Genomic DNA, 14,613 nt, shown 5'->3' on the forward strand with positions numbered 1-14,613 from the left:
TTTAAAGATTTATTTTGAAATTTATTTCATTACAAAATTTTAAAAAAAGACTTGTTTTCCTAAGTTTTTATTTAGAGTTTAATCCTTACATAAAAATTAAACAAATATTTATTTGCTCAAATATTTCACTATAAAGATCTCAAACAATCATTTAACTTGATTGGGTGTTATATAGTACATCATATCTAAAACCAAATTAAGGTAAGTAGTCCAAAATACTCTTATAACAAAGTGTTTAATTTAATACCACTTTTAATAGAGTGAAAAATCTTTAATTAAAATCACTGAATTACTACATGAAAAGATTAATTTATTTAATATAATTTTTTATGAAGTGCAAAAACTTTAACTAAAATCACTAATTTACTACCATTAAAATAATTTAGACCAAGTCCATAAAGAAAACCACACACATAGAAAACAACATTCTTCACTGACATCCATTAACTCATAAAACCACCAACTTCTCACATTCTCTCACCTACTAGCTCTCCACCAATTAACAACCTCCAAAACCTACCATTAAACCCTAAAACAACCTAGGAAAACACAACAACAGATAAAAGAGATTAACTAAACCCTACTTAATTAATACTAAATAAAAACTCAAAACACGGAAACAGCAACCCTAGGCACAACCTTGCAAGACAGTGGTTTCTTCATCTCCATGGAGAGCTTGAGTTGCTCTTCCAAATCCACAGCACCATCATCAGAAGAAACCCATTTGAAATTCTGAAGGAGCTGAGCAAGCCAAAGATGAACAGAGGCCAAGCCCAAGGCCTTCCCAGGACACACCCTTCTCCCAGACCCGAACGGAGCCAACCTCAAATCATTCCCCATTATGCTCACATCCTCCTCAATGAACCGCTCCGGTTTGAACTTCTCCGGTTCAGCCCACACCCTCTCGTCGTGCGTGATTGCCCACATGTTCACCATCGTCGTCGTGCCTTTCGGAATGTGCTTGTCGCCCACAGTCACATCATGCACTGCCAGACGAGCCCAGGAGAGTAAAGGGCCCGGTGGGTGCACCCTCAGAGCCTCCTTCACAATGCACTGAAGGTACCGCAGGTTCGGAATGTCTGCATCGGAAACCAACCTTGAGGATCCGCACACACTGTCTATTTCCCTTTGAGCCTTTTCTTGTATCTCAGGGTGGAGAACCATCCTCGCCAGAATCCACTCCAGTAGAATCGCCACTGTGTCTGTTCCCCTGAAAATCATTTCCTGAGAAACTTCCAAGTTACAACACCATACAATAATTATAATAATACCTAAATCTATTGATGAAAATACCATTGTTCAGTGACATGCAAACATAGATATAAACAGATCAAAGCTTCATTTCAAGTTTACTGTAACTTTTCACCAACATGCAAAATGATGAGACCAAACAAATCCCTGAGATCTAAAGGAAAGATGATAAATAACTTACCCAAAGCACTGCAATCATATCAGCCTGGCTGAGTTTGTTTTCGTTCTCCAAATCAAGCAACACATCAACGAAATCAGACATCCCTTCATCTTTCACATACTCACCCTTCTCCCTCTTCATTCTGTGTTCCTCAATGATCTTCCCAACAAAAGCATTAACCTTTTCAACCAAATCCCTGCATCTCTTCCTCACACCCTGCAAATCCAACCACCCCAGCAAGGGAAAATGGTCGCTCCAGTTAAACACACCCAAAAGCTCATACCCTTCACTCACCAATGCCTCAAGCTCAGCCCCCTCACCCTCGTAAAACCCATAACACATCCCAAAAACGGTCATCATTACATTGTTCAACGACCCCAAATGAAGCACCTTTTTAACCTCCACGGGTCTGTCCTCACTCATAACCTTCTTCACCTCTTCCACCATTTTCAACCCCACCTCGCACCGGAACCCTTCGAATCCGGCTATTCTCTTCGGAGAAAAGAGGTGGAGAGCGGATATTCTCCTGAGGTTCCTCCAGTACTCTCCGTATGGTGCGAATCCCATCGCACGGTAGAACAGAAGCTCATAAGCCGATTCCTTCACCGGTCTATCAGCAAAACCAGTACTCCCCAGAATCTCCTTAGCAGTTTCCGGTTCGCTTGAAATGACGAACCGGGTTAAGCCGACGGAGAAAGCCATGAGCTTCTCCGCACTGTGCGAGCGAGCCAGTTTGGCCAATGTCCGGTGAGGAGTTAAACCGGTGAAGACTCGGAGCTGGGCCGTTACTGGACCAGGGATAATGGGTTGCACCGATGACTTGGACAAGGCCCAGGCAAGACCTCCGGGAGTAAGGAAAAGTATGAAAAGGAAGGTGAAGAGGATAACACATAGAACAGCTTGAACAGAGAGAACTTGGGACTCAACAAGACCAGGGAAGAACAAAAGGGGATGAACATCGAGTGACATTTTTTTGTTTTGGTGTTGAGAATGTGAAGAGAGAAGAAGGGTGGAGAAAAAGAGTGCAGAGGTAAGAGAGAGATGAAGAGCACAGCAAGTTGTGCTCGGAAGAAGGAATACTGAATGGTGTGAAAGAGTTGGGTGGTTTATTACTGGTTATATAGAAGGTGGACGAGTGGTGTGGTCAAAACATTCATTAACCATGGTTAAACAGAATAACAAAACCACCTCGGAAATACTAACACGAACCCAACGTTCATATTTATATATTTTTTAAACATTATTTTAAAAATTAATTCAAATTCACATATCGATTTAGACATGAAATTAAATTATTATAAAATTTTGAGAATGACTGATTTTAATTTTTATAAAAGAAATTAAAGAATAAAAATATATTTTATTTTAATTTTTAATTATCTTATTTTTATTAATTTTTTTAGAAAAATAATGACAGAAATAAAGAAATACCTAAGGTTTCATGTATTTCATAAACACAAGATTCTTCCTATTTTATTTCAAATTTTATATATATATATATATATATATATATATATATATATATATATATATATATATATATATATATATATATAAATTAGAACTTATGATTTTGATTGATAAATGCATGCAAATTTGTACTATTTGTATTGACTGTGTATTATAATGTTAATACATTTAAAGAAAAAAAAACTGCATTATAAATTTAATAAATTATGATGTATAATATTTTCATTATTATTATTTTTTTATTTTTTAAGCAATTATTAATGTTAATTTGTATTTATGTTTATGATCTAAAAAATAATTTCAAATACTTTAAGACTGAATATAAAAAATAAAGAATTAAATCAAAATTAGTTTAAAAACCTATATGAAGTGTAATTCACCATTCGCATGTTGAATTTAATTTAAATTAAAATAAGTCAAAATATTTGTCAAATGCTATATGTGTTATTTTTTCCTTTTTAAGTATGTGTATATGATATTACTAAAATTATCATTTGTGGTTCTTTCTGACAATGGACTGCAACCACCCAACCGAAATCATTATAATTTTGATTTTCAATTCTTTATAATTTTGATTTTCAATTCTTTATGTTTTATTTTTTTTCATTGCTTCTCATCTTCCTCGTTATTTAAAAATAAATAAATACACATCAACAAGAGAGGAGTTTTAAATAACTTTTTGATGTGATTGCTTTTAATAAAAGAATATGTATATAATAACATTAGATTTATAATTAAATGAAGTAAAACATTATTAAAATCATAGTATTGAAAGTTGTTATATAAACATGACGAAAAAGAAGGTTGGAAATGTATCATGTGTTTTATTCTTTCTTTCATTTGGTATTCATACATGTTTTGTGATAATCGTCAATTCAGTTATTCAATTATTTTTTGGAACATGCTATTATATATATATATATATATATATATATATATATATATATATATATATATATATATATATTTAAATACAAGTAATTCTATTTAAATATGATTAAAATAATAAAAATATTTTCAAAATTGTCTATTATATCTTATTGTTATTATTTTAACATTAAATATTCAATTTGCTTTATGTTTAAAAATATTAAGTATAAGAACATAAATTTTTATTTACTGTATTTTTATTAAGCTTTTACAAATTTATAAAATATATGACCTTATTTTTTATAATGATAATTATATTCTTAATATTTTGTAAGAAAGATGGTATTTATATTTATACATGAATCATAGGCTTAAACAATCATATTTGATTAACTTTTGGTCTAATTGTACTTCCAGTGTAAATCTTGATTTATAAGAATTTAATTCTACATTTAACTTTTTAAAATGGAATAAGTGGAATTCAACATAATATATAATTATCAACATTTATTAACATGTTAGAATTATTTATTAAATAAAATTAATAAATTTATTAACAATTATATTAATAATGAACTAATATTGTTAAATTAAAAAAATCTAAAGAACCTGTAAAAAATTGCACATTTACAAAATTTATTATTATTTAAGAAAAGTTGCCTTTTTATGATATTTTTAATTACTTTTTAAGTAACTTCATAGAATACTGATAAAATTATATAATTTTTCTAAGCATATTAAAAAACCATCAACAAATAGTATAAAATTTATAATTATTGTTCTTTAAATATAAATTATTAATAAATATATAAAATTAAAAGAATAACTCATTGTAGTGGTTAAATCCATCACTTTACATTATAAGAAAGTTGTAGATTGATATAAGATAATTTTGTAAATAATAATGATTTCATCCTTTTCAAACTTGACACATCATTTCGCGCCAATATCAACAATTACAAATAAACTTTGTATAATTAAAAAATTAAATTTATAACTTATACATTTAAGATAATCTATTTAACTTCTTTTAACAACATAACTATACAGAATAATACTCATAAAAATGTTTAGTTCTTTCACAAAAAACAAACAAGGCTAAGCTAGCACTCAAGCTCTCCTAAGAGAGTGTAAACTCCACTACGACCTAAAATTCAATAGAAAAGCAATACAAGAGTATTGATATTTTGGCAAACACACTTAGAAGAGCAAAAAATGAGAACTCCAATGATAAAACTTTAAGAACTTAATGACAAGCAAGAAAAATACAAAAACAAAGAAAGCTAAACTCTAAAGAAATAAAATTCATATGATAAAACTAGCAACAAGTCTAACCCAAGCAAAGCAAGAAAGAAGACTCTATGAAAAGTAATTTGAGCATGCAATCACAAAGGCTAATCAATCATGCATATACCAAATAAGACTAAGGCCAAATAATGATGGAACTAATTTGCCATACACATTAAACACTAGAACCATAATGCACCATAATTGTTCAATTTTGAGTTCACACAAGCTAGAACCATAATGTACCATAATTGTTAAATTTTGAGTTCATTAGGAAGCATTTTTGCTCTCGGCTTTTGTTCTTTTGGCCTTCAATTTTTCTTTTCTATTTTTAGATTCTAGCTTAGCACAAGTTAAGGAAAGGTGTTTAGATTATTTGAACACTTATCTCCTAGTTTTTAGGTTAACCAATCAATTCAAAGGCATACACACAAAAGTCTACTTGATGATATGTTCAGTTGCTTAAGCAGTCAGTTTCTTACAACAAGTCAATCCTCTCCAGGTACGAGTTTAACATCTCCCAAAATCAATGAGTTTAACCCTCTCTAAGTTATAAGAATTTAAACCTATATAGGTGTTAGTCTCATTCTTCCTTTAAGATTAAGAGCTCTCATGTATAATGAAAGTAACAATCTCTCACATAGGAGAGTTACAATAGCGCTCTTAAGGTATACTTCACACAAGTGAAGGAATTATAATGGTTTTGATCAACCTAATATCACTTTCTAACAAGATGAATATGACAATATAAGCTCTCAGATTATTCTTGTAAGCATAAACATTACTAACAATTCTCACTTTTATTTTCACTTTCACTTTGTTCACTATGCAATGTGCACAATCATGCGCAAGTAAGATATCAAATAGTGTATCATACTCAGTGACGGACTAAAAATATTGGAGGGGCAAAGTAATATAATTTTGAGATTATTATATTTTGTCATTAGTATAATATTTCAAAAAATGACTTCTTTACTAAATAATTTGATCATTAGTATAATGTTTCAAATATGTGAAGAAATATAGTCTATCTCGTTTTCATCAATAGTTTCTTTTTTATCACTTTTTAATAATGAATTTATTTTTTTATTTTTTATCAATATACTTATTTTGTACATAATATTAAAAAATATAATTTAATAAAAAATTGAGGCACATAATTATTAAAAAAATGTGTATTATAGTTAAGTCACAATTAAAAATTGAACAAATACATGATACATTTTTTTCTATATTCATAAAAAATGAATAGACAAAAAACTAATGAGATAAAAAGTAATGTTTTCATTATCAAGTGAGACAAGAGACAAGAAAGCAAGAGGATAGATGAGAAATGAAAGCAAAAATAATGAGTTTGTGTCAAACTTTTTAAAAAAAAAAACAAAAAGAAAATATATGAGAGTGAAAGATTATTACAATTTATGAAAAACTAAAAAGACAATAAGAATGAAAATAAAAATGATATTAATAAATATTTGGTTTAAGTACTCTTTTGATTTATGTTTCTGTTTAAAAATGTTAAGTATGGTCATCTAAGTTTTTTAGACTTAATTTGGTCCCGATTTTTTGAAAAACTAATGCAATTTGGTCTTTTACTTAATTTTTTTGAAACGAGTCGGTAATTCTTTCATTAAGATTGAAACTCTTAATATGAATGAATTGCTTTGTTGAAATTATTAATATAATCCTAGTCTCAATTTTTTGACAAAAACAGGAACTAAAAGAGAAATTAAACCTAAATTTTTTTATTTATTATTATCTATTAACATTAAATATTGTGCTTTATAAAAAAAATAAAGAATTACACAATTTAATTTTCATCGATTCCTAAAATATATTTCCTATAATTTAAAAAATTCAATAAATTATTATATATATATATATATATATATATATATATATATATATATATATATACTTAAAAAAATTTCAAAATGTTGGGAGGCCATGGCCCCTCCCTGCCACCGTAAACATCCGCCCTGATCATGTTCTAACTAGTCTAACACAAGTACAAAACTGATGTATATAGTTCTATTGTTTAAGTAATCTAATGGCTTAAATTGCCATGAGTTGTCTAAAATCTTATGCCATATGAAGGCTTAGATCTTTTCATGACTTGAGCCATCTGATGGTTTTACCTAGTGGTTACCTTTGATGCACTCGTCTATTGTACTAACTTGTCTATTGTTTAGACTCGTCTAATGCTAAGACTTGGTCTTTGTATATACCAGACTTTCAATTTGCAAATAATTCTTGAATATCAACTATTAAACATATGAAAGCACATAACACATTATATATTTTTTATCTTCAAAAATTGTTAATCAATTACAATAATTTATTTCATTAGTAATACATTCTCGCTACTCGTCTAACGTTGTTTTAGTTCTAACAATGGACTTCATGGTAAAGTGAGTGTTTTGTATAAAAAGTCCATTAGCTTAAAAGGGCTCGTCTTCTTTAACAAACTCCACCTTCTTTACGATGACAAAATCCATGAAGAATGAATTCAAACAAAGTATCAGAGCATATATTTTGATTAATTATATCACAAAAACCAGAGTAAGAATATGATTAATCTTTTGAGATAAAAATAGTATCAATATGTAAATAATGCAATTCATAACCACAATATCATATTGTAAGATTGATAGTTATTGCAACATCCCTTTTGAGATGTTACGTGTAATTTATAAATTTTCAATATACAAAACACAACATCTGATCGTATTAAATAGGAAAATTATCAAAATATCTTATTTCAAAAACCACTTGCTAGAGTTTCCTTTGAGTAAAAATTATTATCCAAATTGAAACATAATTAAAACTCAAACCAATTTGGTATAATTTCCAAAGAAAACTTATTACTACTCTTTCCAAATGAAAATAAACTTCCAAACTAGACAACTTGTACATTATAGTTTAAAAACAATTTCAACTACTTTTAAAATAAAACTCTCTAGTCTTTTCCACGAGCTCCTCACATATATGCATCTCCACTAGCATATGCATTAACATCTGGTCCCGTATAATACATATGTTATTTGATCATCGCACAAACATAAACAACACACAAAAGCAAGGGTGAGCTATCAAGATAAAACATCATACCACATTGCATTACCGTCATATAACTCACCTTGTATTATCACTATAAATGCATAACCTCAACAGAGACAACTATTATCACATGTTCAAAATACCACCACGTGTAACCATCAACATATTACCACCAAGTAATATCAAACAGTACGACATTCCCTTATAACCAACCGCTCTACTTTTCTTGTGCAATAACGCCTCTTGGAAAAGGCCTTTCCCTTGCTTTCTATATCCTAAGAGAATGATCATTTGGGCATGCATGTATTTGAACATTATATTTTTGTTTTCACCTCATAGAGATGGGTCAACAATGTATTTCCTATTGGAAATATTTCATGTTCAACAATGTATTTTCTATTGGAAACATTTCATGCAACAAATCGAGGAATTGGATGAAGATTTTATCTGTCAACCTATGTCTTACCTTAATATTAATTAAATTTAATATTGTTGACAAATCTATGAAACTTGTACAATCAAAATACAAAAGTTTCTTTGAATCATATTTCAAAGAATCGTACACTAGTCCTTGCTAGAAACTTACTTGACCAACATTATGAATTATGTCCTCCACATGATCTTCACAATGTATATAAAAATGTTGAGATTGCAATCCATTACTAATCCATTACTATTTATAGAAAAACATAGTTAATGCATGAAAACCTTCCACTTTTTCAAAAAGGTGTGGTCATATCCTATTCAAGAAGATTTATTTTTGTATTTCATTAGTTCATAAATTTTAATCAACATTATTTATATTTCACAAAATTTTGATGGTATTTCGTATTGATCTTTAAGTGACATGAAACAAATGGTGGCGCTAAATCAACTACAAACAAATATAAATATGTACTTGAAGATCGAAAATTTTATGAAATATACAAAATGTGATTAAAATATATATTGATGAGCTATGGAAAAGTATATAGTCTTTCTAAATTTTCTAAATGGACAATTCAAAACTCAATATAATAGTTGTTATCATTCTTTTTTTTTCTTTTCAAAAAAACAGGAAATATGAACAACTGAAATTGGAGGTAGTAATCGATCTTTATATTAAATCTCAAATAGAAAATAATGGTTCACTCAATGTAATTAAACATTACGATTAAAATAACTAAAATTTGGTCAACAAGCACCTAAAATATGGACTTCTAAAATTAAACATTACAATTTATCAAGAGTTGGACAAGCCTAGAGCCAATACTGAAGGTCAACATAGCACATATAGGAATATATATATATATATATATATATATATATATATATATATATATATATATATATATATTCAAGCTCAAATTTAATTAAGAAAATAACCTTCTAATAAAACTAAATAAATATTAATTTGGTCTATATAATCTAATATTAAATTTAATCTTAATTATAATCTTATTTGTATTAGTAATTTTAATTTTATTAATGTTGACTTTAATTTTTGTTTTAATTATATTAATATACTAATTTTAGTTATATCAATGTTTATGATTTGGCTTAAATTAATTTAGATCTTAATTCTAATTATATTTAATGGTGACTCTCGCAAAGAGAAGTTTTCACTAACACAAAAAAGTCTTTTAACGTCACTCCTATAAAGTTTGCCTAAAAAAAGTCCAACGTTAAAAATGACCAGTGACATTTTTGTAAATAACATGATTTTTTTAACGTCCGCCCGCTCCAGGTCAGACGTCACTTAACATCTTTAAAAAAACTCCGACGTCATTTAAAAAAGGACATCAGACCCCCTCACACCAGACGTCCTTTAACGTCAGACTACACCACCACCGACGTCACTTAACGTCGGACCCCCCACACCATCGACATTAAGTTTTGTTTATCTCTGCGCGAAACGCAGAAAACCTACTATGTTCATTGTTTCCACGAGCATTTCCCGTCAGCGACCCCATTTTCGACCTCCTCCAGGTGAGTTTCGAACATTTTTCACCATCAAACTTGTTGGGATTTGATTATGGGTTGATTTTACGTGTTTTGAACCGATTATTTTACGTTTTTATCCTCATTTGCAGCATTTTGAGATTCGTCCCACTTGCTCTTCGTCCCCATTTGGCCAGCAGTGTGCGGAGACCCTAGACTCCTTCTCAAAGTTCGTCTTTCAATTAGAAGAGGTTAGTTTTTCGTTGTATGTATATAATTGTTTGTTGTATGTATATAATTGCTTGTATTTTTTTATAATTGTCATTATAGTTTTAGTCTTAGACTATTTTTTTTTGATAATTTTTTTGGCCTATTTCATTTTTTATTTAAAATTTTATAATAATATTTGTAAAATTACGAAATAAAATTATATTTATTATTAGATATATGCATGTTTAAATAATTCTAATTGCATTTGATTTTTGAATATTATTGTTGCAGTGTTATTTTATATATGTAGATTTATTATACTTATTGTATACACTGGGCGAAACTTAGTTCCCGCTTGAGATTTAGTACAAATGATTAAATTTTTAATCGTTTGTATTAAATCTTGAATTGTCCAATTGGGCAGTTTAAAAAAATTATTTTTCATAATTTGCTACAATGTGTACATTGAGATTTATGCATAAATTTCATAAAATTTCGATTGATGCTAATTTGTGTTGTTCTCTAGATGCATACTTGATTGTGATCATGACCGATCACTTTCATTTCGTGTACTTCAGAGACCAATGCGAAATGCTGTCAAATTTTTTTGAATTTTATGATGTTTGACTTCTTTGTATACGTGTTAGCAAATTATGAAAAATAATTTTTTCGAATGGGTAGGGCCTAACCTTGTGAGAGTTAAAAGTTTGAAATTGATTGAGTTTTTTATGAACATAGTATGGATTGAAGCTGGATGAATGAGCGTCGCATCAGTGAAGATTATGAAAATGGGGTTTCTGAGTTTTTGCAATATGTTCAAGAACACGCAATCTCAAGTAACGGGACATATTTTTGTCCTTGTGTTCGTTGTCTTAATCAAATACGTCATGACTTTGGCACAATGTGTGATCATCTATTCATCTTTGGTATAATGGAAGTTATACACTTTGGACTTGGCATGGAGAAGTATTAGACAAGCCTACAACGTCACGAGGAACAAATTATGTAGACGACTGGATGAATGATCATTTAGAAGATATGGTATGTGATGTTAGGGAGGAGAATTTTGGAAAAGTTCATTTATATGATTCTCTTAAGTCCGATTCAGAGGAAGAATTATACCCAGGATGCACTAACTTTACGCGACTGTCAGCAACTTTGAAATTATTCAGTTTAAAAGCAAGGCATGGATGGACGGATACAAGTTTCACAGAACTGTAGGAGTTGTTAAAGGAGATACTTCCAAAAAATAACACGTTACCTATTCGTAATTATGAGACGAAGAAAGTTTTATGTCCAATGGGTTTGGAATATCAAAAGATACATGCATGCCCAAATGATTGTGTTTTATACAGAGACGAGTTTTGATACAATCCTATCCAGGAAAAAATATGATCGTTTTTGAATTTGAATCCTTAAGAGGCACGACACGAATAAATCAGAGAAGAACACGGAATAAGACAAAGATGAATGACGCAATAATCTAGCAGATTGATAAGTCAAGTGAAGATTCACCACAAAGATGTTAATCTTTGATAAGAACTAGAGGCCTAAGCCAAGAACAAAGAGAATCCTCTCTTTAATGAAATCAAATTCAATATATGACTAAAAGTGTCTACAATAATTTTTGGTACCTCTATATATAGGCATATGAGTTTAAGAAAACCTAAGAAAGCCCAAACCAAAACATAAACTAATTTATAAAAGAAAGCCCAAAGCCCAAAAACATAACTTATTTAAACCCAAAGTTTAAAAATATAAATTAATTTCCTAATAACTATCCTTCAAGAGTGCTTTAAGCCATAATCTTCATATCCTTAGAATTTTCACTTGCAGTTGCTTGTAGTATCAAAAGTCTTGAATAGATGTGATTTTCCAATCTCTTGCTCCTTGCCGTTGTCATAGGTCCTTTGAATTGTAAAGGTTCATCTTTAAGTTCTTCTTGTATGGAATCTAGGGATAGTCCTCTATCAAGTTTGCTTCACTGAAGGCGTGTCCAACATGTGGTTTATCGCGGTTTAAAAAGAAAATTGACGGAAATAGTGGCGATGAAGACAAAGATGGTCCATCTGCTAAGGTGATGTGGTACCTTCCTATAATACCTAAATTCAAATGACTATTTTCCATTAAAGAAGATGCAAAAAAACTTGAAATGGCACGTTGATAGAAGAAAGTGTGATAATCTTCTTCGACACCTAGCGGATTCTCCACAATGGAAGAAGATTGATGAAACATTTCCAGAATTTGGTGCAAAGCCAAGAAACTTAAGACTTGGACTTGCTACAGATGGTATGAATCCTTATGGGAACTTAAGTAGCAAACATACTTCATGGCCAATTTTGCTGTTTGGAAAATATTGACATTGTGTTTGGAAAACATCCAAAGAAAAAGACCACGGAGAAAAGCATTTGGAAGAAACGATCAATCTTCTTTAATCTTCCATATTGGTGTAAACTTGAGGTACGACATTGTATAAACGTGAGGCACGTCGAAAAAAATGTATGTGATAGTGTCATCGGGACTTTACTAAATGTAAAAGAAAAGACTAAAGATGGAGTAAAAGCACGACAAGATTTGGCTAAAATGGGAATCCGTTCTAAGTTACATCCACAACCAATTGGAAGACGAACCTACCTGCCTCCAACTTGTCACACTCTTTCTAGAAAAGAGAAGCAATTTTTTTGTGAGTGTTTAAGAAGTGTGAAGGTTCCCCAAGGTTACTCATCAAATATTAGTAGCCTTGTTTCTATGCAAGATTTAAAGTTAGTCTGTTTAAAGTCTCACGATTGTCATATGCTGATGCAACAACTTTTACCAGTAGCTTTTTGAACCATCTTACCTACTTCTATCAGAGGTATTCTAACACGTTTGTGTATGTTCTTCAATGTCATATGCAAGAAAGTTATTGACCCTCGAGTGTTAGACGATTTGGAAAATAAGGTTATTAGACTATTGTGTCAATCGATATCATGGTTCATTTGATAGTTCATCTTGTGAGGAAAATTCGATTATGTGGGTCAGTTTTCTTGAGATGGATGTACCCAATGGAGAGATACATGAAATTTCATGTTGGGATGACATCGCGGAGGTCGAGAATAACTTCCTATGGCAGGACCTTGTGGTATGTTTAGTTAAACCAACTATAGTATTTTTTATGTTATTGTTAACATAACATATTTTATCTTTAAAATAGCACAAATTTGAGAATACTCCGAACACTTAACAAATTAGAAAGAAAGTCTTATCTCACATAGCCATCAGATGGAGGGACTTCAAAGCAAGGCTCACACGTCTATATGTGTTTGGAGACAGACAACATGGCACTCCTTGTGCTAAGTACAAAATCTCTGAGGAGGAATGGATGCAATTTCGTGCATGTAGAGAGTCTGGAGACTGACAGGTTTGTTTTTTAAATTTGTTTATAGTCACACTAGTCATACATTATGTATTAAAACTATTAAATAATATTATGTGTGACAGTAAAAAAGGACAACAGCCCAACGAAGACAAAGACTTAATGATACACCACACGTACTCTTTCGAGGTGGCTATGCATTATTGGAGAAAAAATTGAAAAAGTCTCGTGCACAGTCTTTGGGACTTAAGTCCCCTGACCTAGTGGATGCAATTCCTAGGTACGAGATGTGGAAGGCTGCTCGGACTAAGTCCGATGGGCAAATGACATCACAATCAGCTCAAATCATATCTTAAAAAGTACAAACCCTATTTGACTATCATAGTTCATAAGTTTCTCCTTTTGATTAAACTTTCTTTTGTGGTGCAGGATGAATTAATTGAGCAAATGACTCAGGGTTTGTTTGTCGGTCATGGTCGGGACGATATACTCACAACGACAATTGGAAGACCAGAGCACCTAGGACGTGTGCGTGGTGTTGGAGGTGTCATTGGTCTTCGAAATTACGTTGGTCCTCCACAAAGAAGTAATGAATCGTTGAGTCAAGAGGCCTTGAGGAAGATGGAGCAACAAATAGAGGAAAGATTCAACCAACGCATGGGAATTATGGAGCAATGTTTTATGGAACAACTTCAACAACAACAACAAATACAAAGAACACTTGAAGAAAAGCTTTAGTCCATGCAGCAACAGAACATGGAATTATCCACTCAAGCTCCAACAGGACAACGTGTGAGTACAAAAGGCTCATGCTCCGGTGTAGATCATACTGACTACACAAGTTTGTATGAGTTATTGGTTGATGAAGACCCCCCACACGTAGTGGCCATAGGACGACAACTTCAGGGTGGGGAGACTATCCATGGTGTTCCTCTATTGCCCCAGTATGTGTGTGTGATGATTGATGAAGTTCGAGATCCCCATACTCAAGTGTTTGTGCCAACTTCAGAAATCCAATTTGTTAGGGAGG

The 14,613-nt window shown here is 31.1% G+C and overlaps 1 protein-coding gene across 1 annotated transcript; it reads right to left on the reverse strand.

The window, feature by feature from the left end:
• Positions 1 to 344: 344 nt before the first annotated feature.
• LOC114174128 (cytochrome P450 78A5) lies at positions 345 to 2,495 on the reverse strand. Its single transcript, XM_028058893.1, has 2 exons — positions 1,433 to 2,495; positions 345 to 1,224 (listed from the first exon to the last, which is right to left on the reverse strand). Exons 1-2 carry the CDS (start codon positions 2,378 to 2,380, stop codon positions 607 to 609), a joined length of 1,566 nt encoding a protein of 521 aa, XP_027914694.1. The 5' UTR covers positions 2,381 to 2,495; the 3' UTR covers positions 345 to 606.
• Between the last annotated feature and the right edge of the window lie 12,118 nt (positions 2,496 to 14,613).

Source organism: Vigna unguiculata, chromosome 2 (assembly GCF_004118075.2).
Source record: "Vigna unguiculata cultivar IT97K-499-35 chromosome 2, ASM411807v1, whole genome shotgun sequence".
NCBI lineage: Eukaryota > Viridiplantae > Streptophyta > Magnoliopsida > Fabales > Fabaceae > Vigna > Vigna unguiculata.